The sequence below is a fragment of the Narcine bancroftii genome, chromosome 13, assembly GCF_036971445.1.
Source record: "Narcine bancroftii isolate sNarBan1 chromosome 13, sNarBan1.hap1, whole genome shotgun sequence".
Classification (NCBI taxonomy): Eukaryota; Metazoa; Chordata; class Chondrichthyes; order Torpediniformes; family Narcinidae; genus Narcine; species Narcine bancroftii.
The window spans coordinates 87,020,460-87,044,562 of record NC_091481.1 but is presented as its reverse complement, the minus strand read 5'-3'; the positions used below and the strand labels follow the sequence as shown (position 1 = coordinate 87,044,562).

At 50.3% G+C, this 24,103-nt stretch overlaps 3 protein-coding genes across 15 annotated transcripts in view; all 3 read left to right on the top strand.

Moving 5' to 3' along the window:
• LOC138748799 (ryanodine receptor 1-like) overlaps positions 1 to 10,774 on the top strand; it is a 394,433-nt gene extending 383,659 nt beyond the window's left edge. For all 11 annotated transcript variants that reach the window (XM_069909562.1, XM_069909560.1, XM_069909558.1 and 8 more), the window contains 2 exons: positions 3,670 to 3,721; positions 8,406 to 10,774. In XM_069909562.1, coding sequence (XP_069765663.1) covers positions 3,670 to 3,721; positions 8,406 to 8,501 — 148 coding nt within the window. In that variant the 3' untranslated portion in view covers positions 8,502 to 10,774. The remainder of the gene's footprint in view (positions 1 to 3,669; positions 3,722 to 8,405) is intronic.
• A 5,951-nt stretch (positions 10,775 to 16,725) lies between these two features.
• On the top strand, positions 16,726 to 20,845 carry LOC138748107 (putative protein FAM47C). Its single transcript, XM_069907795.1, has 8 exons — positions 16,726 to 16,743; positions 16,849 to 17,400; positions 17,446 to 18,415; positions 18,497 to 18,730; positions 18,775 to 19,347; positions 19,443 to 19,704; positions 20,047 to 20,237; positions 20,544 to 20,845. Exons 1-8 carry the CDS (start codon positions 16,726 to 16,728, stop codon positions 20,843 to 20,845), a joined length of 3,102 nt encoding a protein of 1,033 aa, XP_069763896.1.
• A 354-nt stretch (positions 20,846 to 21,199) lies between these two features.
• Positions 21,200 to 24,103, top strand: part of LOC138748800 (nck-associated protein 1-like) — a 70,194-nt gene continuing 67,290 nt past the window's right edge. For all 3 annotated transcript variants that reach the window (XM_069909565.1, XM_069909566.1, XM_069909564.1), the window contains exon 1: positions 21,200 to 21,308. In XM_069909565.1, coding sequence (XP_069765666.1) covers positions 21,283 to 21,308 — 26 coding nt within the window. In that variant the 5' untranslated portion in view covers positions 21,200 to 21,282. The remainder of the gene's footprint in view (positions 21,309 to 24,103) is intronic.

Here is a 24,103-nt window from a genome sequence, read left to right as displayed (position 1 = left end):
TCATGCATTAGCTGTGTCTTTATAAATGTTCATTAGCAATGCATCTGTCAACAAAGGACGAGTTACAAAAATTATTTGGAAATAGCAATACAGAAAGACCAACCAGCTCAACCTATCTATGTTTGTTATTCTGTGTTCAAGGCTCTGATCTTTATTCTACTTTCCATTTTGCTGAAGGAATTGAACATAATGTCTCAAGTTGGCAGAAGACACTTAGCTCAGTGGCGGTGTGAGAGGGATTCCATGAGGCTGCAGGATGACTTGGATTAGGAGAATGGGAAAATGTTTGGCAGGTGCAGTCTAATGTCGATAAATTTGAGGTTCTCCACTTTTCTGGCAATAACAGGATGGCAGATTGTTAACTGAATGGTGACAAATTAGGAAAAGAGGAGGCATTGTGGAGTCAATAGAATCAAACAGTGTGGCAAAAGGTCCTTCTGCCCACCTGACCACACCAACCAAAATGTCCCACCCACACTCGTCCAACCTACCTGCATTTAGACTATATCCCTCTAAACACATAATATCCATCCAAATGTTTCTCAACCATTACAATTGTAACTACCTCATCCATCTCCTCTGGCAGATTCATACACCAACCACCCTATGTATAAAATAGTTACCCTCAGGTTCCTCTCTCTCCCCCACCCCCATCCCACCACCTTAAACCTGTGTCTTCTGGTTTACAGATTTCCCCCTCACCTTAAACCTGTTTCCTCTGGTTTACAGATTTCCCCCTCACCTTAAACCTGTGTCCTCTGGTTTACAGATTTCCCCCTCACCTTAAACCTGTGTCCTCTGGTTTACAGATTTCCCCCTCACCTTAAACTTGTGTCCTCTGATTTACAGATTTCCCCCTCACCTTAAACCTGTGTCCTCTGGTTTACAGATTTCCCCCTCACCTTAAACTTGTGTCCTCTGGTTTACAGATTTCCCCCTCACCTTAAACCTGTGTCCTCTGGTTTACAGATTTCCCCCTCACCTTAAACCTGTTTCCTCTGGTTTACAGATGTGAATATAGAAACAGGGAGATCTGTCTGCGGTTGATTCAGCCTTGGTGAGGCCATATCTTGAGTATTGAATGCAGTTGGTCTCCTAGTCTGAGGAGGGACATTTTTGCTATTGAGGGGGTGCACCAGACTGATCCTTGGAATGGCAGGACAGACGTAGAAAGATAGACTAAGGTCATAATTGGGATTTAGAATAATGAGAGGAAAATTAGTAGAGGCATATAAAATACTAGCAGGAGTAGACAGGTCAGATGCAGGAAGAATGTTCCCGATGTTCGAGCAGTCCAGAACAAGGAGTCACCATCTATGGATAAAGGGGAAGCCTTTGAAGAATGAGATCAGGAGAAACCTTTAAACTCAGAGTTGTGAACTCCTTGCCAGTTGATGAGGGCAGTTTATTAGATATATTCACAGGGGAGTTGGATGTGGCCCTTGTGACTAAAGTGATCATGGGGTACAGAGAGAAAGCAGGAATAGGGTGAAGCCACACGATCAGCCATGATGGAATTGGATGGCGGAGCAGGCCAAAAGGATGAAATGGTCTTCTCCTGCTTTGAGTTTCTTGCAGTAATCACAACGGACCAACCAAGCCCCTCAAATCTGCTCATTCGCTTGCAATTTAAAGGCATAACATCCAATTGCATTTCTTGCCTCAGTAACGTCTGTGCCCTGCATATTTCAATGCCAACTTACATGGAGGTTTGTCACTCTCAGACCCAAGGATCTGGATCAATTGAGGCTGCTCCTGGTTTCTGCTACAGGTCATACTTCATTGGTACATCAGAAAGCTCAACCATGCTGAAGAGAGCTCTCCTTGTAGCAGACCAGCCGATTCTAACTGTCTAGCTTTCCTCCTGACAGCGTGCTTCAACAACCTCCAGCCAGTCCAAGCCCCCTGGCATTCAGCCCCTCTCCCACCCTCTCTTTGCCGTATTAGTTTACTGAGTTAGAAACACTCTGCAGACCTGGAATGGTTTCATTGATATTTTATTTCTTCCCTTTCAGTTGTGATCACATCAGCAGCCATGAGAACTCCCAACCGCTATAGGAAATGTTCTGATGTCAGCCTCAGTCTGATAATGACACAGCGCAGAAACAGGCCCTTCAGCCCAACTTGCCCACGCTGACCCTTATCTCTCTGACCCATTCTATCCATTTATCTGTCTAATTCAATTTAATTCAGACATACACCACAGTAATGGATCCTTTCAGCCCACAAGCTCGAACTGCCCAATTACACCCAATGGACCTATACCATGGTCTGTTTTGAATGATGGGGGGAAAACCCATGGAGCGAATGTAAAAATTCAGTCTGCGTGGGATTCGAACCCCAGCCCCAATTGCTGGCGCTGTCTCAGTTTGCACTAGCCGCTACGCGAACCATCCCACCCACAGTTTCAATAGTACATGCCTCAACCATCGCCTCCTGTAGCCCATTCCATGCACACTCCACCCTCTGTGTAAAAAAAAAAAGTTATCTATCAGATTCCTGTTAAATCCCTTTTCTTCCCCCCCCTCCCCCCACCTTAAACCTATGTCCTCTAGTTACCAATTCCCCTACTCTAGGCAAAATACTCTGCGTTTACCCAATATGTTCCTCCTGTGATGTTAGTTAACTCTGCAGAAACCAATGTCAGTCTTGGTCTGAAGTAAAAGCACAATACTGAAGAAACTCAACAGGTCAAACAGTGTACTTTATATAGCAAAGATAATCATATATAACCATTGTTTTGTGCTTGAACCCTTCATCGAATTTGGGTGCCTGCATACATTTTGCTCATACCTTGATGAAGGGCTCAAGCCTGAAACATTGGTCATGTATCTTTACCTTTGCTCTATAAGGTAACGCTGACCTGCTGAGTTTCTTCAGCATTGTGTTTTTACTTCAACTACAGAATTTGCAGACTTTTGTCCTTCGCCATTATATTGTTTCATGTTCCACATTGGCTCCATGTAGCAATGTTCGGTGCTGAGCAAGATGTGGACACTTGCTTTATGCTCAGCCTGAGCCAGCAAAAACACACCTTGCATAGATCTGGGTAGTGTTTTCAGAATTGCAGAGACTCTAACATCTTGTCAATGAAATGTTGGAGGTCAATCCACAGGACCATAAGAATGGCAGGAGGATCACTGGAGTCTCCCTCCCCCTCTATTGACATGATCTACCGGGATCGTTGTCTGAAGAGGGTGCACAAAATCATTGAGGACCCCTTCCACCCCACACACAGCATCTTTCAGCTGCTCCCATTGGGGTAGAGATACAGGAGGATCAGAGCCAGCACCACCAGGCTGAGGATCAGCTTCTTCCCACAGGCAGTGAGATGCTGAATGACCAAAGGACCTGCTCACACTCACCATACACTCATTTGTACAAAACAATATTTATTTATTTTTTTAGATAGAATACTTGTCCTACATGTGTATTATTTGTCTGTATGTGTGTTATGTCTGTGTGTTTTGTACCAAGGACCGGAAAACACTGTTTTGTCGGGTTGTACTTTAACACTCAGATGACAATAAACTTGACTTGAGTGTGTGCTCATCTCTGAATTTCATTTGAAATTCCTCCTATCCCAATGTTCAGCTTTGCCTTTTCTATATGTGGCTAACATGATTTGTCTATGCATCACACTTCAAGTTTACCATCTCTCTATTTCAGGTTCTTCTTGATGTATCTAATTAATAAAGATGAAACGGAACACACGGGTCAGGTATGTCACCTTTATGACCTTTGCTGCATGGTTTTGATGGAGTCGTAGAGCTCTCTGGGAGCTAATCCTTCTAACCCAGTGGTTCTCAACTTTTCTCAGTCTAAGGCCCATCTGGCTTCAGGCCTAACACACCATGCCCCACCAGTGACAATGACTGAGCAATGTTTTCAAATCAAAGACAGCTCTGTAAGAAGCACATCTTTAATTAATTTAAAGTATTTTATTTAGCATTTTTAAAGACACACAAGGAAACGTGCTGTGGCACACTAGTTGAGAACCACTGGCCCTTTCCTATCCATTGACCTGTCCAAATATTTTTTTTAAATATTGTAATTGTGCCTGCCTCTACCATATGTTTTGGCAGCTTGTTCCACATAGCCACATGTGAAAAATGTGCTCCACAGATCCATTTTAACCACCCCCCCCCCGAACTTAAACCTATAGCCTCTCGTTTTAGAACTCCTACACTGAGGAAACACTCCATAGAAAAATGTCTAGGCCTAACTGACCTCTTCCTGTCACAGTAACACCTTTGTGAATAATTTTTCCACCCTTGCCAGTTGGTGACATCATCCCTATATTAAGATCTGCAGAGAGTATTCCAAATGTAGTCTTACCAATGTCTTGTACAGCCGTAACTCCTGTACCCAGTGCCCATGAAGCCAAGTGGGCCAAACAACTTTTTTTTACATTTTTTTTATTCTCCAAGACTCACACAAATCCAAAACAACAATACAGTCTTTCTCAACAATGATATATTACAGAGTTCTTTTTCATCCGCCCACTCCTTTCCCTTCCCTCCTATATCCTAATACTATAAGGAAAACCAAAAATCTATCAAGTCACCGACCCTTAAAGGAACCAAATATAAACCCAGAGTAACATAAACCAAAATGAAAAAGACATGAAATGAGCATGTCATCTACGCCACACCCCTTCATTTATCTCAGTCGTTCCACTATTAGTATGGATTTTTACCTTTCTTTTATTTAGAAGGGGTGTAACTATTTCTGTGTACCTGTATGTTGCAGATAAGGCAGCCATACCCTAATGAATGTGTCATATTTTCTCCAAAAATACATCTCTGTACCTCTGTATTCCATCGTGTAATGTTTAGTTGGGTGTCGGACTTCCACATGACCGCTGTATACTTCCTAGCTACCAAGGCAACCTTCACAAACTGAATTTGATACTTGGTCAATTTAAAACTCACATCCATAATATTTCCCAGAAGGTACAATTCCGGATCCTATGGAAAATCCACTTTAGTAATTTTTTTCAGGATGTCCCCCAGGTCCCCCCAGAAGTAACTCACCTTTGTACACAGCCAGGTTGAATGGATAAATGTTCCAATCTCCACACCATGCCTAAAGCACATTTCCAAAATTTCTGGTTTGGATTTATGTAATTTTTGTGGCATGAGGTACAGAGATGTGAGAAATTATATTGCTCCTATCTATACCTGGCATTAATAACGCTGTCATGCTGTCCTGACACAAGTCTGACCAGCACCGCTCGTGGATTGTTGTGCCAAAGTCTGACTCCCACCTTTCCCTTGCCTTATGTAACCCTGGCTTCAGGCCCTCACTTAGGAATAGGAGATACGTTATAGAGATAAACTTAACACGTATTCCCCTTTCGAATTGGAAACTCCATGTCACTGCACACCGGTAGGACCATAGACAGCCCCAAATTATCCCTTAAGAAAGATCTTGACTGAAGAACGCAGAATAAGGTTTTATTTGACAAATCGTACTTATTCCTTCGCTGTTCAAATGACATGAGATGCCCCTGTTTATTACAATCCCCGATACACTTGATCCCCTTCTGGTACCAAGTGTCCAGGATCTTATTATCCAGAGTCATAGATATTAATTTGTTCTGGGATAAAGGTGTTTTAGGAGATAACCCCACCTTTAGCCCGATTCATTGATTTATTTTTTGCCATGTCTGAATTGCCTGCTTTAATATGGGGTTATATGTTTCCCTTGATATGAATTTAATGTCCCACTTGTATATTAACTCTCCTGCTACCTTTTCTTCTACCATGTACAGTCCAATTTGTGCCCAGGAGGAGGTATCACCTCCCTCATAGAGAGAAGCAATAAACCTCGACTGGGCCGCCCAATAGTATTTTTTGAGTCTGGTAATTTCGGACCTCCCAGTTTGTAACCTCAAATTAATTTTTCCATGGAGATCCTAGCCACCTTATCGTTCCACAAGAACTTCCTGACACATCTGTAATGCGCCTTAAAGAAGCTCTGGGGCAATGGGATAGGCAAGGACTGAAATAAATATTGTAGTCTTGGCATAACTTGTATTTTAGCTCAATTAGCCAAACAACTTCTTCACCACTCTGTTTACCTGAGTCCCCATTTTTATGGAACAATGTATCAGTTGCTCTTGGTCTCTCTGTTCTACCACCTGACACCCCTACCCTTTACTTCCCTGACCCTTAACTCTTGCCCTGCCTGATTTGTGTCACCAAAATGCAACAGTCCACCTGTCATTCCTAAGCCCCGACTCAATTGATCAAGATCCTGCTGTCATGTTGGATAACATTCCACATTGTCCACTATACTATCGATATTAGTGTCAGCCACAAATTTAGTAACCATGGCACCTACATTCTCCTCCAGGTCATTAGTATAAATGACGTATGAGTGGAGGGAGGACATAAGTGGCACGCCCTGGATCCCACATAATCTAACCTTCCAGACCAGCATACCATGTGGATCTTTGTTCAAACCCTTGCTAAAGTTCATGTAGATGACATCTACTTCCCTGCCATCATCACTCCTCAAAAAACTCTATACCATTTACAAGGCACAATTTCCCACACACAAAGCCATGTCGATGATCTTGAATCAGGCCTTTCCTCTTCAAATGCTGACAGATCCCAAAATCCTCTTCAGTAACTCCCCTCCACCAAGGTTGGGTGTACCAGTCTGCAGCTTCCTGACTTTACTTTGCAGCCTTTCTTTAAAATAGGTGCAGCATTAGCTACTCTCCCAGCATCTCACCCTTGGATACCGATGACACTAATATGACTGCCAGTGCACCCCCAGTTTCTTCCCCAGCATCCCACAACGTCCTGTAAATCACTCTTCAGGCCCTGGGGATTTATCTTCCTTTACGTGCTTTAATACCTCCAGTGCCTCTTATTCTGCAATGTGGATCTTTCCAAAATATCGCTGTTTACTTCCTGAGTTCCCAAACATCCATGTCTTTCTCCATAAGGGCAGCACAATCGGCCTAGCAGTTAGCGCAGTGCCTTTACAGCCCCAGCTATCAGGACTTAGGTTCAAATCCGGCACTCTCTGTAAGGAGTTTGTACGATCTCCCTGTGTCTGGGTTTTCCCCCAGGGCTCCGGTTTCCTCCCACCCTTCAAAACTTAGGTGGATTGGGTGTAAATTGGGCCACACGGGCTCGTGGGCTGAAATGGCCTGTTACTGTGCTGTATCTCAAAATTAAACTACTCATTAAGGACCTTCCCCATTTCCAGCAGTTCCACACATAGACAACCTTGTTGATCTTTGAGGGACCCTTTTCTCTCTTGGGTAATTTTTTTGCCTTTAATATACTTGTAGAATCTCTTTGGATTCTCCTTTATGTCACCTGCCAGTTATATTGTTTCCTCTTGAGTGTACTCCTATATTCCCCATACTTCTGAAAGGATTTACTTGATCCCATCTGACACGTACCTCTTTCATTTTCTTAACCAGTGCCTCAAGAATTCTGGTCATCCAGGGTTCCCTAATCCTGCCACCCTTGCCCCTCACTCCAACAGGAACATGATGTCCTTGGACTTTTACCTGCAGTCTCTCTCAATCGACCTTCAGGATTGGGAGAGCTAGGAATCAGGAAGGAGCTGGGGGTTGGATTTGGGAAAGCTGTGGAGATAAAATAGAGAAAGCTAAAATATTCTGAGGTCTTGTGGAGATGGGAGAGACTTTGGGGAGTGGGCAGGGAAGATGCAGGGATTGTTCTTCAAGCACATTGTCAGTGATTGAGAGCAGTAAAGTGCAGCACAGCTTGGTATGGGAAGCAAACGAGTTGTGATCACAACTCAGGCCATTACACAAACCAAGCTCCCCTCAGTATTTTCTGCTACCTTGGGAATGCTGCCATTCCATCCCAGACATACTTTCCCCTCTTCTGAGGGCCAGAAGCTGGATGAGCTTGAAAACCAGAACCTTCAGATCTATGGGCAGTTTCTTTCTTGCTGTTATCCCGCTCCTAAATGGATCTCTCATTGGAAAAATCTTTTAGTTATCCCATTCTCTGTGCCTCTACAATATCACATCCTGCATTCTGTGATGACCTGCAACAATACATCTTGCACTTGGGAGAGTTGTTAAGATATTTGGGAAAATAAGGGGATATTTGGGATAGTTCAGTTATAAAGTGAATATACTGTAGCAAAACTGCAGCCTGTAAATTTACTCGTGAGAACGATTGAAAACAATGAGTGATTAGTCGTAGAGAGAGTGAAGCCAAAAGCCTGGAATCTTTTCAGAGATGGTTGGTGGTGGAATAGGGGTCATTTTAGGATCTTTCTCAGCAGATGAACTGAAAGAAGTTAGGAGTCAGGAAAATCAGAGAAAACTTGCTCTTTGATCTTACCATTAGAGTGCTGCATGTACAAAGGAGGAGCTGATTTTTACCCATGATTTCCTGCAGGAATCGTACGTCTGGAAGATGTACCAGGAACGATGCTGGGATTTCTTCCCTGCTGGCGACTGCTTCCGGAAGCAATATGAGGATCAGTTGGGATAAAGTTGAATGCTTGTCTACTGCACCTTTTAGCAACCTTTAAATTCTACCTAGTTCCTCACTTTAAAAATTGACAAATGCTTGTAAAGGAACAAATATCTGAAATGGATCGTACTATATGTAGAATTTTTTTAAACAAGGTACCTGACTGAACCAGATACATAATTTGGACATGCTGCCTTTACACCCTCTAATCAAGTAATGAGTCTGGATATAGATTTATACTTTAGTGTCTATTGAAAAGACGATATTTTATGGATTTTTTTTGCGAATAGGGAAAAAGGTTGAAAAAAAAGTGCCTTAGCCTTGTCCCGAGATACTATGTAAAACAAACTCTTTGTACCTTTCCTATTATGCAGGTCATGGGGTGTAACATCTTTGCATTGTTACATTCGAAAACTCACAACAGAATTCTAGTTATCCTAATCATAATTGTTTCAATCCCAATGCTTGAAATAATAATTGAATTCAAGCAATCGCTTTCTGTTCCCGACAGCCACACTGATGCCTCCCAAAATGTGTCTGCTTTCATCCAAAGGCCAGTTAATTTGTGCAAACAGTACTTTCAGAAAAGAAATATTTGTCAGTGTTTTTAGTCCTTTTTCCACTGGCATCCCAGTTAATTGGTCGTGCAGTGTCCCAGGATAGGAACTCATTTGTGCTGTTTCCACTGGGCCACCTTTAACCGGGACACTGACTGCTTTTCCACTGAACACAACTGAAAACGGGGATATGAGTAGGGTAGAGGCTGTCAATCCCCAACATGATTTGGCATCATTTGACGCCGGCGTGCTGATTGTTTTCCTTTTCCACTGGACCCTTAACTGGTTAATTCTCCATTAATTCCTGGGCCAAGGTGCCAGTGGAAAAGGGGCTTTTGATTCCGTGCGCAAATGCTCCCATTTTAAGTTTTCTAATGTTGCCCTGGGCATCTGTTCACAAGCAATAACTGATACAAATAAGAAAGCTGGCTGTAAGAGGACATGCAGTGTACTTTGGAATTCTTTTTCAAGTGCACAAAGTACACTCTCTAAGCTTAAGTCTTGTATTGCTGTCCCAATTAATTTTGTTGAAATCATTATAATTACACTTGCAGGGATTAATTTGTAATGAAATTGTTATTTAATTTGCCTTTTAGGGCAACACGGTTAGTGCAAAGCTGTTACAGGACCAGCAACCCGGGTTCCAATCCGGTCGCTGTCTGTAAGGAGTTTGTACGTTCTCCCCATGTCCAAGTGTTTCCTCCCACCCTCTGAAAATGTACAGGGTTTGTGGGTTAATTGGTGTATTTGGGAAGCACAGGCAGGAAGGGCCTTATTATTGTGCTGTATGTCTAAATTCTAATTTATGCTGCCTCAAACTTCTGTTTATTTCTTTTCTAAGATTATGCTCCGTTTGATATTAGTTGTTTGGCTCAGACTGATTAATCCTGTATTTAAGAGGATGCTTTGAAAGAGCTGTTGTGCGTCAGGTATTTATACTATCCATTAATGTGGAATGGATTCAGTCAATATGATTTGTTGGGAAACCTTTCAAAATTAGATTAAGATTTCTTTCTTAATGCTTCACAAGGGGTCATTATGGTAGCCGTTAATAGGCAGTATTGATTGCAATTCTCATTCATATTTTGCTAAGGACAGGAATGCATTCTTAGTATGTTGAGTACCTCTTGATTCTCCAACTCGAGCTTGTTGACATTAGTTTATTTTTAAAAAAAACAAACAATGGAACATTACTGTACTGAAAACTGGTCCAGACAAGAAAATGCAAATGCAAACTTGGAAATGTTGTTGCAGTTCATAAGCAGTGCTACGGCCTTTCCTGTGTCATGGTTCAAGCCAACTCTTCAGTCATTTATTTCCAGAACATGTCAAAATAATGTTAGTTGCATTTCTAGAGTTACAGAGATGTGCAGCCAATTAAAGGATATGACTGCTTTGAAGATGTCAAAAGATATTAAATTAAATTTGCTTTAATGTCCAACCACATGTAATCAAAAGTTTTAACTAAGGAGAAATCAAGTTAGCTGTTCTTAAACCATACAATTTGTTTGCCATTTATATTATGCAGGGCAATATGACATGACAATTAATCAGATATGTCCCATGGTAACGATTCTGTTTGAATGCATAGAGGTCTGTCAAACATGCAAGATGATTTATTTTAATAGGGAAATTGTGAAGGAAATAAAATGTAACCAGACTCCTGTGAATCAGGTTTACACTTCAAAGAAATATTACAATGCTCTGCCTTTCCAAATAAATTGGTTAAACGTTGCTTTATATTTTTTTGTTTTACAACATCTATAGCAGTTTTCAGATTAACAAAGTCAAAACTTGGAAGTAAAAGCAGTAAAACGACTGAAAATAAGTTGGGAAACAAGTTCTGGAGGAATGCGACAGGTCCCGCAGCGTCCAAAAGTAAAAGGCAGTCAACGTTTCGGGCCTGGGCCTTCGTCAGGAATGTGGAAAAAGGCAGACAACTGAACAAAAAGGTGAGGGAAGGGGGAAGGAAGGATAAGGGGAGGAACATAGGCTAACAGGTAAAGGTACATAGAACACTGCAGGCCCTTTGGCCTTCAATGTTGTGCCACCCATTTTTTTTAAAGTACTAAACCCTCCCTACTCCATACCCTCTAATTTTCTTCCATCCATGTTCCTGAGTCTCTTAAATGCCCCTAATGTCCCATCCTCCACCACTGCCACTGGCAAGGCATTCCAGGCCTCCACAACTCTATGCGTAAAAAAACTTATCCCTGATGTCTCCCCTAAAGCATATGTCCTTACAAAGAAGGCTCGCCAACAGCTAGACTTTGTGAGGTGACTGAGGAGATTCGGTATGTCACTGAAGAGTCTCATAAGCTTCCAAAGATATACCACGGAGAGCATTTTGGCTGGTTGCATCACTGCCTGGTATGGAGGCACCAACTCCCAGGACAAGAACAAACTCCAGAGGGTTGTTAACTTGACCTGCCACATCACAGGCACCAGACTTCATGCCATCGAAGACATTTATATGAGGGGGTGTCTTAAAAAATCAGCCTCTATCCTCAAAAACACCACCACCCAGGCCCTGCCCTCTTCACATTGCTACCATCAGGGAAAAGGTAGAGGAGCCTAAAGATGAGCACTCAGCATCACAAGGACGGCCTCTTCCCCTCTGCCATCAGATTCCTAAAAAATCACTGCCTTACTTTTCATCCACTATTATTAATATTCTGTTTAATAGTAATGTCGTAAGATGGTTATAATATGGATGTTTTCACTGTGATCCTGCCACAAAACACAGAATTTCATGACTTGTTCATGACAATATATTCTGATTCTGGTGTTTGCTATTCCTGCCCTGTGAAATAGGCGCTGGGTGTCCACCCTATCTATGCCTCTCATAATCTTGTAGACCTCTATTGTCAATTCTCATCCTTCTACGCTCCAAAGAGAAAAGTCCCAGCTCTGCTAACCTAGCCTCATAAAACTAATTTTCCAATCCAGGCAACATCCTGCACCCTCTCCATAGCTGAACAGAATACTCCTAAGAGTGGTCTCACCAGAGATTTGTAGAGTTGCAACATGACCTCTCTTGAACTCAATCCCCCTATTAATGAAGTCTAGCATCCCATAGGCCTTCTTAACTATCCTATCAACCTGTGTGGTAACTTTTAGGGATGTATGGAACCCAAGGTAGTAGGTGGATTCAGGGGGAGGGCAGAAACTGAGAAACAGAAGTGGGCTAAGAGGTGAAGATCTCTGATGGAAGGGAAGGGAGGTAGGGAGTTGGAGGAAAGGTGGGAGAGGGGTAGAGAAAGAGAGATTAGAGGAGCGGGTTAACAGAAACTGGAGGTCTATATTGATGCTGTTTGGTTGAAGATGGAATACATGTTTCTCCAATTTGAAGGTGCCCTCAACTTGGCAGTGCATGATGCTATGTGGCACTGGTGTGTGGAATTAAAATGGGTGTCTACTGCAAGGTCCCTGCTGGTTCAGCAGACAGCAAAAGGTGCTCAACAAAATGATCTCCTAGTTTACACATACAGAAAATGCAAACATTTAATGTTGAGGCGTCCTAAGGTATTGGTCAGACCACACTTGAAGTATTGTGAACAGGTTTGGGCTCCATGTATAAGGAAGAATGTGTTGGCATTGGAGAGGGTCAAGAGGAGGTTTACAAGGATGATCCCCAGAGTGAAAGGGTTTTCATATGACCATTTTTAGGTTTAGTGGGGGGGGGGGGGGAAATCTCATTGAAACCCATCAAATACTGAAAGGCCTGGATAGAGTGGATTTGGAGAGATGTTTCCCATCGTGGGGGATCAGAGGACACAGTCTCAGGAAACAAAAGCATCCCTTTAGAACAGAAATGAGGAGGAATTTCTTTACCCAGGGGGTTGACTCTGTGGAATGCGTTGCTGCAGACAGCTGTGAAGGCCACATCACTGGGGAAATTTAATGCGGTGGTAGATGGCCTAGATGGAGGGAATCGAGGGTTTCGAGGAGACAGCAGGAGAATGGGGTTGAAAAGGAGAGAAAATCATCCACGATGGAATGGTGGGGTAGACTTGCTGGGCTGAGTGGTCTAACTCTGCTCCTATGTCTTGTGGTCTCAGCTTGAGCCTGCCTCGCCTGCTCTTCCAGCATCTCCTTCCCTCCTGCCTACCTGCCCTTCACTTCCCTTACATCTGGTATGCTATCTCCTCTGGTGGAGCACCGCTGGTCTTGAACTCCAGCGGGTCTCCCTGCACCCTTAACTCCATGATGATGTAAATCCCATCGGAAATTCCAAAGGTTTTGCCAGTGAGGGGCAATGGAGTCAATGTTAGGGGTACAAAAAGGTACAGCAACAAACCACAAAGTCCAAAACAGTGGGAATGAGTGGTGGGTAGACAGTCACCTCACTAGTACTGTTTGAACCTCAGTCAAAGAACAGTCACAGGGTACAATATTTAAAGTCATTTTCCTGCACACAAATTGGATAACATTTCTTTGAAGGTAAGCTTATGTTTTTTTTACATTTTGCATATCCTCTTCCTAAATACAGGGGAATGATTTGTTATTGGTCATTTAATCTCATGGTCCAGTATATAAATAAGAACATCCTTCTGGTTGCTCACAGTACACATCCATATCCATTGTCTGGCTGCCTGATTTCTGGTTTCCAATTTACACATGTAAATGGGCAGATTCATCATAATCTTAGATCCTTGAAGTTGACCATGGTGACCAAAACACTTCAGCGCTGAAACAATGTTATTCAGGGACTGAGGGGTGCTGGGGGCTTATTGAAGCCTTTAGACGACTACAGGTAGTAGTCAGTTAGCACTATTGTGGCAGGCATTAGGATATGGCCTACAAATGTAGGGAAAGATACACAATCAGAGACCCTTACATCGTTCTGTGAGGGAAAACAAGTTCAAGGGTTCAAAGAACAGCAAATCTGAACAGACTGATTATAACAGTAATCATTATTCACACATGCAGGGAAGTTGCAACACACACATACTCATACAAGGATCACATAATACACTCATTGGACGCAACAGCTACGCGATACCTGCAACCACCTGCGGAGAAATAGTTTTAAGGTCATAGAATTCAATGCCCACCACCCTGTCGTGTGGATTGTGGAGGATCCTGTGACCTCTCCATGTGGAACATAGTCAAGTCACCTCACCCACCAATCAACATCAAGCCATGCCCACAGGTTGGCACACACCTGGTCATTGGACCCTTTAATTGCCTCATCGATACCTGGGATGCACCCTCCGGCCGACAGCACTATACAGCCCACCAAGTATGGATCATATGCCTCTCCTGAGCTACACTCCAGATTGGGAACGCTGGAGGATTATTGCTATGGTTGTATGCAGACAAAGGATTGAGAGTTGTAGTTTTGTGCCTAGTTAAATGGGAGCCGTGCCTGCTAGAGGTATTGAGGGGTGGCGGGGATCGTATTTTGTAACTTGATTGTGTAGCTTAATCTGCCGTGTGTGTCTTTTACCCTTTGCCACTCCTCTTCATGTGTAAATTTTAAAAACTACTGTTCAACAAGCTGTGTTCAACTTCTTTGCTCTTAAGACCCATCAAACCGGTCTCTCACACACAACACACCCCTTAATACAGTGCAGGCACGGTTCTTTACAAAACTGAACTTGGCTTGCGATAATGGTGATCTCTACGTGTACCACACTACAGCTCCCCAGCCTTTGTCAGCACACCCATTGTTCCCAACCCAGAGTGAAGCAAGAGGCAGATGGTTCACACGTGGTGGGCCATCGGCTGGAGAGTCCAGCCCAAGTGTGGGTTAGGTGATTGAAGGGGCCAATGGTCAGGTAGACGCTAATCTGTGGGCAGAGCCTGGCCTCAAATGGCAGGTGAGGTGACATCCAACTAATTGCCCAGTAGAGTGATTTGATATATGCCATCCTCCCTACTACATTCAACCAGCGCAGAAACATTCTGTTCCCGATCAGCCTCCAAGGGGTGGTTTTTCACAGCAACCGAACCATTCGCTGCCTCAGGAATGAGTATTGTGATGGTGCCTGTAATGTCATGAGGTGAAAGCACAGTGTCATGTACATGCCCTTCAGCCCACAAAATTGTGCCAACCCATGTAAACCTACAAAAAAACCATCAAAATCTTCCCAACCTCACACCCATAACATTTTTTTTTTGCATCCTTGAACCTGTCTGAGAGTCCTGAATGTTCCTGTTATACCAGCCTGCACCATCATCCCCAGAAATACATTCCAGACACTACTCAGAGAGATTGTTTTTAAACTCAAGATTTACCTCTGACATATCTTCCGAATATTCCTCCACTCATTCTAGAGATGTCCTCTTGTATTTGCTATTGTCCATCCTAAGACCCTCATCTGATGTAGCTGTATTAAGTCACCTCTTTGTCAAATTGTTAATTAACGGTGAATTTTGACTTTTCATGTATTAAAATAATTTTGATGTCAGAATTGATCCCTCCATCTCTCCCTCCAATCCCTCCCCCTCCATACCTACTTCATTCCAACCCATCTCCCTCCAACATTCCAATCTATCTCTCTCCATCCTTCCAATCCTTCTTCCTCCATCCCTACCTCCAATCCCTCCCACAATCCTGTGGTTAATCTCTGCTGAGCTGTCAGTGTTCCCTTCGGCGACCCTCGCTGTACTAACATTGGCCGTGTAAATCTCTACCGTTAAAGACACTCCCCTGGGGTATAACTGTACATGCACCCATTGTGCATTCTTCTTTGTCTGCTTCATCAACTGGCACTTCAAATCTCCAGCCTTGATCTGTACCCGATCAGCCCAATCACTCCTTCCATAAACTTGTCAGGAAGGTGCAACAGCACCTTCTCATTTCCTGAGAAGACTGAAGCAGGCAAGGCTGTCAGCCACCGTCATGTCAATCTTCTACAGGAGCTCTATCGAGATCATCTTGGCTGGCTGGATCACAGTGTGGGTATGATTGCTGCAGAGAAAGTGATCAGGGGTCAATCCACAGGACCATAAGAGTGGCAGAGAGAGGATCACTGGAATCTCCGTTCTCCCTGGGATTGTTGTCTGAAGAAGGTGCAGAAAAAAGACCACTGAGGTTCCTTCCACCCTACACACAGCATCTTTCAGCTGCTCCTGTTGGGGAAGATACAGGAGGTTCAGAGCCAGCACCACCAGGCTGAGGAACAGCTCCTTCCCATGCGCAGTGAGAACGCTGAATGACCCAAGGAATTGCTCTCACTAACCAACTGAGACTCAAGTTTTCATTTAACAGTAATTATTATTTGTAAATATGTTCTGTGCCTATTGTTTGTCTATGTATGTGATGTCTGGATGTGTGTTTTCCTCCGAGGACCAGGGAACACTGTTTTGTCGAGTTGTACAATTCGATCTGGAAAGAATGGAAGTGTAAAATGCCCTTCCTTGTGTCCCAAACCCTAAACTAGGTTTTAGTCTCTGAAGAATCAAAATATTCAAAAGTCCAGGTTAATGAGAGTTTCCACGTGGCCAGACCTGTGGCATGGTCGTTGAAGATCGATGCATCAGTGGGCAGTGCCTGTCCAATATTCCCTTTAATTTTTAGTCATGAGTTTGCACCAAAACCTTGTATTTTGCGAAAAACAGTCTGCACACTGAAAGCTTGTGCGGATGTAAGCTTGAAATCGTTTCAAAATAATTTTGGTACAGCTTCTCTCGTCTGGCTGTAAAACTGCAGTGGCATGTTTTAATATAGTACAAGTATGGTTGCATTCGACCAAGTAAGGCATTGATTAGTTAATAAGTTTAATTATCAATTACTTATTACTAGAACCTTTTGTGCAAACTTGTTTTCAAAATGTGTGTGCGTGCCCATTCCCCCCCAGACTGGGGCATCAGTGGGCAGTGCCAGTACCCCCAGTCCAGGGCATCAGTGGGCAGTGCCTGTACCCCCCCAGACCAGGGCATCAGTGAGCAGTGCCTGTACCCCCCCAGACCAGGGCATCAGTGAGCAGTGCCAGTACCCCCAGACTAGGGCATCAGTGAGCAGTGCCAGTACCCCCAGACTAGGGCATCAGTGGGCAGTGCCAGTACCCCCAGTCCAGGGCATCAGTGGGCAGTGCCAGTACCCCCACTCCAGGGCATCAGTGGGCAGTGCTAGTACCCCCAGTTCAGGGCAACAGTGGGCAGTGCCTGTACCCCCAGACCAGGGCATCAGTGGGCAATGCCATTCCCCCCAGACTGGGGCATCAGTGGGCAGTGCCAGTACCCCCAGGCCAGTGCATCAGAGGGCAGTGCCAGAACCCCAGTCCAGGGCATCAGTGAGCAGTGCCAGAACCCCAGTCCAGGGCATCAGTGGGCAGTGCCAGTACCCCCAGTCCAGGGCATCAGTGGGCAGTGCCAGTACCCCCAGTCCAGGGCATCAGTGGGCAGTGCTAGTACCCCCAGATTAGGGTATCAGTGGGCGGTGCCAGTACCCCCAGTCCAGGGCGTCAGTGGGCAGTGCCAGTACCCCCAGACCAGGGCGTCAGTGGGCAGTGCCAGTACCCCCAGTCCAGGGCATCAGTGGGCAGTGCCAGTACCCCCAGTCCAGGGCAACAGTGGGCAGTGCCTGTACCCCCAGACCAGGGCATCAGTGGGCAATGCCATTCCCCCCAGACCGGGGCATCAGTGGGCAGTGCCAGTACCCCCAGGCCAGTGCATCAGAGGGCAGTGCCAGAACCCCAGTCCAGGGCATCAGTGAGCAGTGCCAGAACCCCAGTCCAGGGCATCAGTGGGCAGTGCCAGTACCCCCAGTCCAGGGCATCAGTGGGCAGTGCCAGTACCCCCAGTCCAGGGCATCAGTGGGCAGTGCTAGTACCCCCAGATTAGGGTATCAGTGGGCGGTGCCAGTACCCCCAGTCCAGGGCGTCAGTGGGCAGTGCCAGTACCCCCAGACCAGGGCGTTAGTGGGCAGTGCCAGTACCCCCAGACCAGGGCATCAGTGGGCAGTGCCTGTACCCCAGACCAGGGCGTCAGTGGGCAGTGCCAGTACTCCCAGACCAGGGCATCAGTGGGCAGTGCCAGTAACCCCAGTCCAGGGCATCAGTGGGCAGTGCCAGTACCCCCAGATTAGGGTATCAGTGGGCAGTGCCAGTACCCCCAGACCAGGGTTTCAGTGGGCAGTGCCAGTACCCCTAGTCCAGGGCATCAGTGGGCAGTGCCTGTACCCCCCAGACCAGGGCATCAGTGGGCAGTGCCTGTACCCCCAGACCAGGGCATCAGTGGGCAGTGCCAGTAACCCCAGTCCAGGGCATCAGTGGGCAGTGCCAGTACCCCCAGTCCAGGGCATCAGTGGGCAGTGCCAGAACCCCCAGATTAGGGTATCAGTGGGCAGTGCCAGTACCCACAGACCAGGGCATCAGAGGGCAGTGCCTGTACCCCCCCAGACCAGGGCATCAGTGGGCAGTGCCAGTACCCCCAGACCAGGGCATCAGAGGGCAGTGCCTGTACCCCCAGTCTAGGGCATCAGTGGGCAGTGCCTGTACCCCCCAGACCAGGGCATCAGTGGGCAGTGCCAGTACCCCCAGTCCAGGGCATCAGTCGGCAGTGCCAGTACCCCCAGATTAGGGTATCAGTGGGCAGTGCCAGTACCCCCAGACCAGGGCATCAGAGGGCAGTGCCTGTACCCCAGTCCAGGGCATCAGTGGGCAGTGCCAGTACCCCCAGATAAGGGTATCAGTGGGCAGTGCCAGTACCCCCAGTCCAGGGCATCAGTGGGCAGTGCCAGTACCCCCAGTTCAGGGCAACAGGGGGCAGTTCCTGTACCCCAGACCAGGGCATCAGTGGGCAGTGCCTGTACCCCCAGACCAGGGCATCAGTGAGCAGTGCCAGTACCCCCAGACTAGGGCATCAGTCGGCAGTGCCAGTACCCCAGTCCAGGGCATCAGTGGGCAGTGCCAGTACCCCCAGTCCAGGGCATCAGTGGGCAGTGCTAGTTCCCCCAGTTCAGGGCAACAGTGGGCAGTGCCTGTACCCCCAGGCCAGTGCATCAGTAGGCAGTGCCTGTACCCCCAGACCAGGGCATCAGTGGGCAGTGCCATTCCCCCCAGACTGGGGCATCAGTGGGCAGTGCCAGTACCCCCAGGCCAGGGCATCAGAGGGCAGTGCCTGTACCCCCCCAGACCAGGGCATCAGTGAGCAGTGCCAGTACCCACAGACTAGGGCATCAGTGAGCAGTGTCAGTAACCCCAGTCCAGGGCATCAGTGGGCATTGCCAGTACCCCCAGTCCAGGGCATCAGTGGGCAGTGCCTGTACCCCCAGACCAGGGCATCAGTGGGCAGTGCCAGTACCCCCAGACCAGGGCATCAGTGGGCAGTGCCAGTACCCCCAGACCAGGGCATCAGTGGGTAGTGCCTGTACCCCCAGACCAGGGCATCAGTGGGCAGTGCCAGTACCCCCAGTCCAGGGCATCAGTGGGCAGTGCCTGTACCCCCCCAGACCAGGGCATCAGTGGGCAGTGCCTGTATCCCCAGACCAGGGCATCAGTGGGCAGTGCCTGTAACCCCCAGACCAGGGCATCAGTGGGCAGTGCCTGTACTCCCCCAGACCAGGGCATCAGTGGGCAGTGCCTGTACCCCCCCAGACCAGGGCATCAGTGGGCAGTGCCAGTACCCCCAGACCTGGGCATCAGTGGGCAGTGCCAGCACCCCCACGCCAGGGCATCAGTGGGCAGTGCCAGTACCCCCAGACCAGGGCATCAGTAGGCAGTGCCAGTACCCCCGGACCAGGGCATCAGTGGGCAGTGCCTGTACCCCCCCCAGACAAGGGCATCAGTGGGCAGTGCCTGTACCCCCAGACTAGGGCATCAGTGGGCAGTGCCTGTACCCCCAGACTAGGGCATCAGTGGGCAGTGCCAGTACCTCCAGACTAGGGCATCAGTGGGCAGTGCCAGTACCCCCAGACTAGGGTATCAGTGGGCAGTGCCAGTACCCCCAGACTAGGGCATCAGTGGGCAGTGCCAGTACCCCCAGACTAGGGCATCAGTGGGCAGTGCCATTCCCCCCAGACTGGGGCATCAGTGGGCAGTGCCTGTAACCCCCAGACCAGGGCATCAGTGGGCAGTGCCTGTACTCCCCCAGACCAGGGCATCAGTGGGCAGTGCCTGTACCCCCCCAGACCAGGGCATCAGTGGGCAGTGCCAGTACCCCCAGACCTGGGCATCAGTGGGCAGTGCCAGCACCCCCAGGCCAGGGCATCAGTGGGCAGTGCCAGTACCCCCAGACCAGGGCATAAGTAGGCAGTGCCAGTACCCCCGGACCAGGGCATCAGTGGGCAGTGCCTGTACCCCCCCCAGACAAGGGCATCAGTGGGCAGTGCCTGTACCCCCAGACTAGGGCATCAGTGGGCAGTGCCTGTACCCCCAGACTAGGGCATCAGTGGGCAGTGCCAGTACCTCCAGACTAGGGCATCAGTGGGCAGTGCCAGTACCCCCAGACTAGGGTATCAGTGGGCAGTGCCAGTACCCCCAGACTAGGGCATCAGTGGGCAGTGCCAGTACCCCCAGACTAGGGCATCAGTGGGCAGTGCCATTCCCCCCAGACTGGGGCATCAGTGGGCAGTGCCAGTACCCCCAGGCCAGGGCATCAGAGGGCAGTGCCTGTACCCCCCCAGACCAGGGCATCAGTGAGCAGTGCCAGTACCCCCAGACCAGGGCATCAGTGGGCAGTGCCTGTACTCCCCCAGACCAGGGCATCAGTGGGCAGTGCCTGTACCCCCCCAGACCAGGGCATCAGTGGGCAGTGCCAGTAACCCCAGACCTGGGCATCAGTGGGCAGTGCCAGCACCCCCAGGCCAGGGCATCAGTGGGCAGTGCCAGTACCCCCAGACCAGGGCATCAGTAGGCAGTGCCAGTACCCCCGGACCAGGGCATCAGTGGGCAGTGCCTGTACCCCCCCAGACAAGGGCATCAGTGGGCAGTGCCTGTACCCCCAGACTAGGTTATCAGTGGGCAGTGCCTGTACCCCCAGACTAGGGCATCAGTGGGCAGTGCCTGTACCCCCAGACCAGGGCATCAGTGGGCAGTGTCTGTCTCCCTCACCCAGTGTGAGGCAGCATTTCCTTCCAGCAGGGGGCGGCCTCCGGCTCCTGACCACGATTATGAGGGAACGGGGTCCGCGGGCCGGGGAGCGTCTGTGCTGGGAGGGGATTGGATGGTAGACTGCCAGTCAGCTGGGGGGCGGGACATCACTAAAGGTGCGCCAAAAGCTGACCAATAGCTGGCGTGTGGGCGGGACCACGGTTGCCGCTTCCTTCCTCCCGCTTCATTGTTCCGAAGACCATGACGATGGCGGGTGTTGGGGACAGGTCAGGGGGGGCGGCCCAGTCCCTCTCCCCCCCCCCCAAAATCCCGGCCCAGTCCCTCTCCCCCCCCCCAAAATCCCGGCCCAGTCCCTCTCCCCCCCCCCAAAATCCCGGCCCAGTCCCTCTCCCCCCCCCAAAATCCCGGCCCAGTCCCTCTCCCCCCCCCAAATCCCGGCCCAGTCCCTCTCCCCCCCCCCAAAATCCCGGCCCAGTCCCTCTCCCCCCCCCCAAAATCCCGGCCCAGTCCCTCTCCCCCCCCCAAAATCCCGGCCCAGTCCCTCTCCCCCCCCAAAATCCCGGCCCAGTCCCTCTCCCCCCCCCCAAAATCCCGGCCCAGTCCCTCTCCCCCCCCCCAAAATCCCGGCCCAGTCCCTCTCCCCCCCAAAATCCCGGCCCAGTCCCTCTCCCCCCCCCCACAAAATCCCGGCCCAGTCCCTCTCTCCCCCCACAAAATCCCGGCCCAGTCCCTCTCTCCCCCCCCCCACAAATCCCGGCCCAGTCCCTCTCCCCCCCCCCCAAAATCCCGGCCCAGTCCCTCTCCCCCCCCCAAAATCCCGGCCCAGTCCCTCTCCCCCCCCCCCAAAATCCCGGCCCAGTCCCTCTCCCCCCCCCCAAAATCCCGGCCCAGTCCCTCTCCCCCCCCCCCAAAATCCCGGCCCAGTCCCTCTCCCCCCCCCCCACAAATCCCGGCCCAGTCCCTCTCCCCCCCCCCACAAATCCCGGCCCAGTCCCTCTCCCCCCCCCCCACAAATCCCGGCCCAGTCCCTCTCCCCCCCCCCCACAAATCCCGGCCCAGTCCCTCTCCCCCCCCCCCACAAATCCCGGCCCAGTCTCTCTCTCCCCCCACAAAATCCCGGCCCAGTCCCTCTCTCCCCCCCCCCCACAAATCCCGGCCCAGTCCCTCTCCCCCCCCCCCAAAATCCCGGCCCAGTCCCTCTCCCCCCCCCAAAATCCCGGCCCAGTCCCTCTCCCCCCCCCCAAAATCCCGGCCCAGTCCCTCTCCCCCCCCCCAAAATCCCGGCCCAGTCCCTCTCCCCCCCCCCCAAAATCCCGGCCCAGTCCCTCTCCCCCCCCCCCACAAATCCCGGCCCAGTCCCTCTCCCCCCCCCCACAAATCCCGGCCCAGTCCCTCTCCCCCCCCCCACAAATCCCGGCCCAGTCCCTCTCCCCCCCCCCACAAATCCCGGCCCAGTCCCTCTCCCCCCCCCACAAATCCCGGCCCAGTCCCTCTCCCCCCCCAAAATGACGGCCCAGTGACTCTCCCACCCCCCCAAATCCCGGCCCAGTCCCTCTCCCCCCCCAAAATCCCGGCCCAGTCCCTCTCCCCCCCCCCAAAATCCCGGCCCAGTCCCTCTCCCCCCCCCCCAAAATCCCGGCCCAGTCCCTCTCCCCCCCCAAAATCCCGGCCCAGTCCCTCTCCCCCCCCAAAATCCCGGCCCAGTCCCTCTCCCCCCCCAAAATCCCGGCCCAGTCCCTCTCCCCCCCCAAAATCCCGGCCCAGTCCCTCTCCCCCCCCAAAATCCCGGCCCAGTCCCTCTCCCCCCCCAAAATCCCGGCCCAGTCCCTCTCCCCCCCCCCCCAAATCCCGGCCCAGTCCCTCTCCCCCCCCAAAATCCCGGCCCAGTCCCTCTCCCCCCCCCCAAATCCCGGCCCAGTCCCTCTCCCCCCCCCAAAATCCCGGCCCAGTCCCTCTCCCCCCCCAAAATCCCAGCCCAGTCCCTCTCCCCCCCCCCCCCACAAATCCCGGCCCAGTCCCTCTCCCCCCCCCCCACAAATCCCGGCCCAGTCCCTCTCCCCCCCCAAAATCCCGGCCCAGTCCCTCTCCCCCCCCAAAATCCCGGCCCAGTCCCTCTCCCCCCCCCCCCCCCCAAATCCCGGCCCAGTCCCTCTCCTCCCCCCAAAATCCCGGCCCAGTCCCTCTCCCCCCCCAAAATCCCGGCCCAGTCCCTCTCCCCCCCCAAAATCCCGGCCCAGTCCCTCTCCCCCCCCCCAAATCCCGGCCCAGTCCCTCTCCCCCCCCCAAAATCCCGGCCCAGTCCCTCTCCCCCCCCAAAATCCCGGCCCAGTCCCTCTCCCCCCCCCCCCAAATCCCGGCCCAGTCCCTCTCCCCCCCCCAAAATCCCGGCCCAGTCCCTCTCCCCACCCAAAATCCCGGCCCAGTCCCTCTCCCCCCCCAAAATCCCGGCCCAGTCCCTCTCCCCCCCCAAAATCCCGGCCCAGTCCCTCTCCCCCCCCCCAAATCCCGGCCCAGTCCCTCTCCCCCCCCCAAATCCCGGCCCAGTCCCTCTCCCCCCCCCACAAATCCCGGCCCAGTCCCTCTCCCCCCCCCCAAATCCCGGCCCAGTCCCTCTCCCCCCCACAAAATCCCGGCCCAGTCCCTCTCCCCCCCCCCCACAAATCCCGGCCCAGTCCCTCTCTCCCCCCCCAAAATCCCGGCCCAGTCCCTCTCCCCCCCCCCCACAAATCCCGGCCCAGTCCCTCTCCCCCCCCCCAAAATCCCGGCCCAGTCCCTCTCTCCCACCCACAAATCCCGGCCCAGTCCCTCTCCCCCCCCAAAATCCCGGCCCAGTCCCTCTCCCCCCCCAAAATCCCGGCCCAGTCCCTCCCCCCCCCCCAAATCCCGGCCCAGTCCCTCTCCCCCCCCCAAAATCCCGGCCCAGTCCCTCTCCCCCCCCCAAAATCCCGGCCCAGTCCCTCTCCCCCCCACAAAATCCCGGCCCAGTCCCTCTCCCCCCCCAAAATCCCGGCCCAGTCCCTCTCCCCCCCCCCCAAATCCCGTCCCAGTCCCTCTCCCCCCC

Coding starts and splice junctions, on each gene's coding strand:
- LOC138748107 (XM_069907795.1), top strand. Junction 17,401..17,445: donor GGCATCAGTGGGCAGTGCTA/GTACCCCCAGAT, acceptor CAGTACCCCCAG/TCCAGGGCGTCAGTGGGCAG. Junction 20,238..20,543: donor ACCCCCAGACCAGGGCATAA/GTAGGCAGTGCC, acceptor CATTCCCCCCAG/ACTGGGGCATCAGTGGGCAG.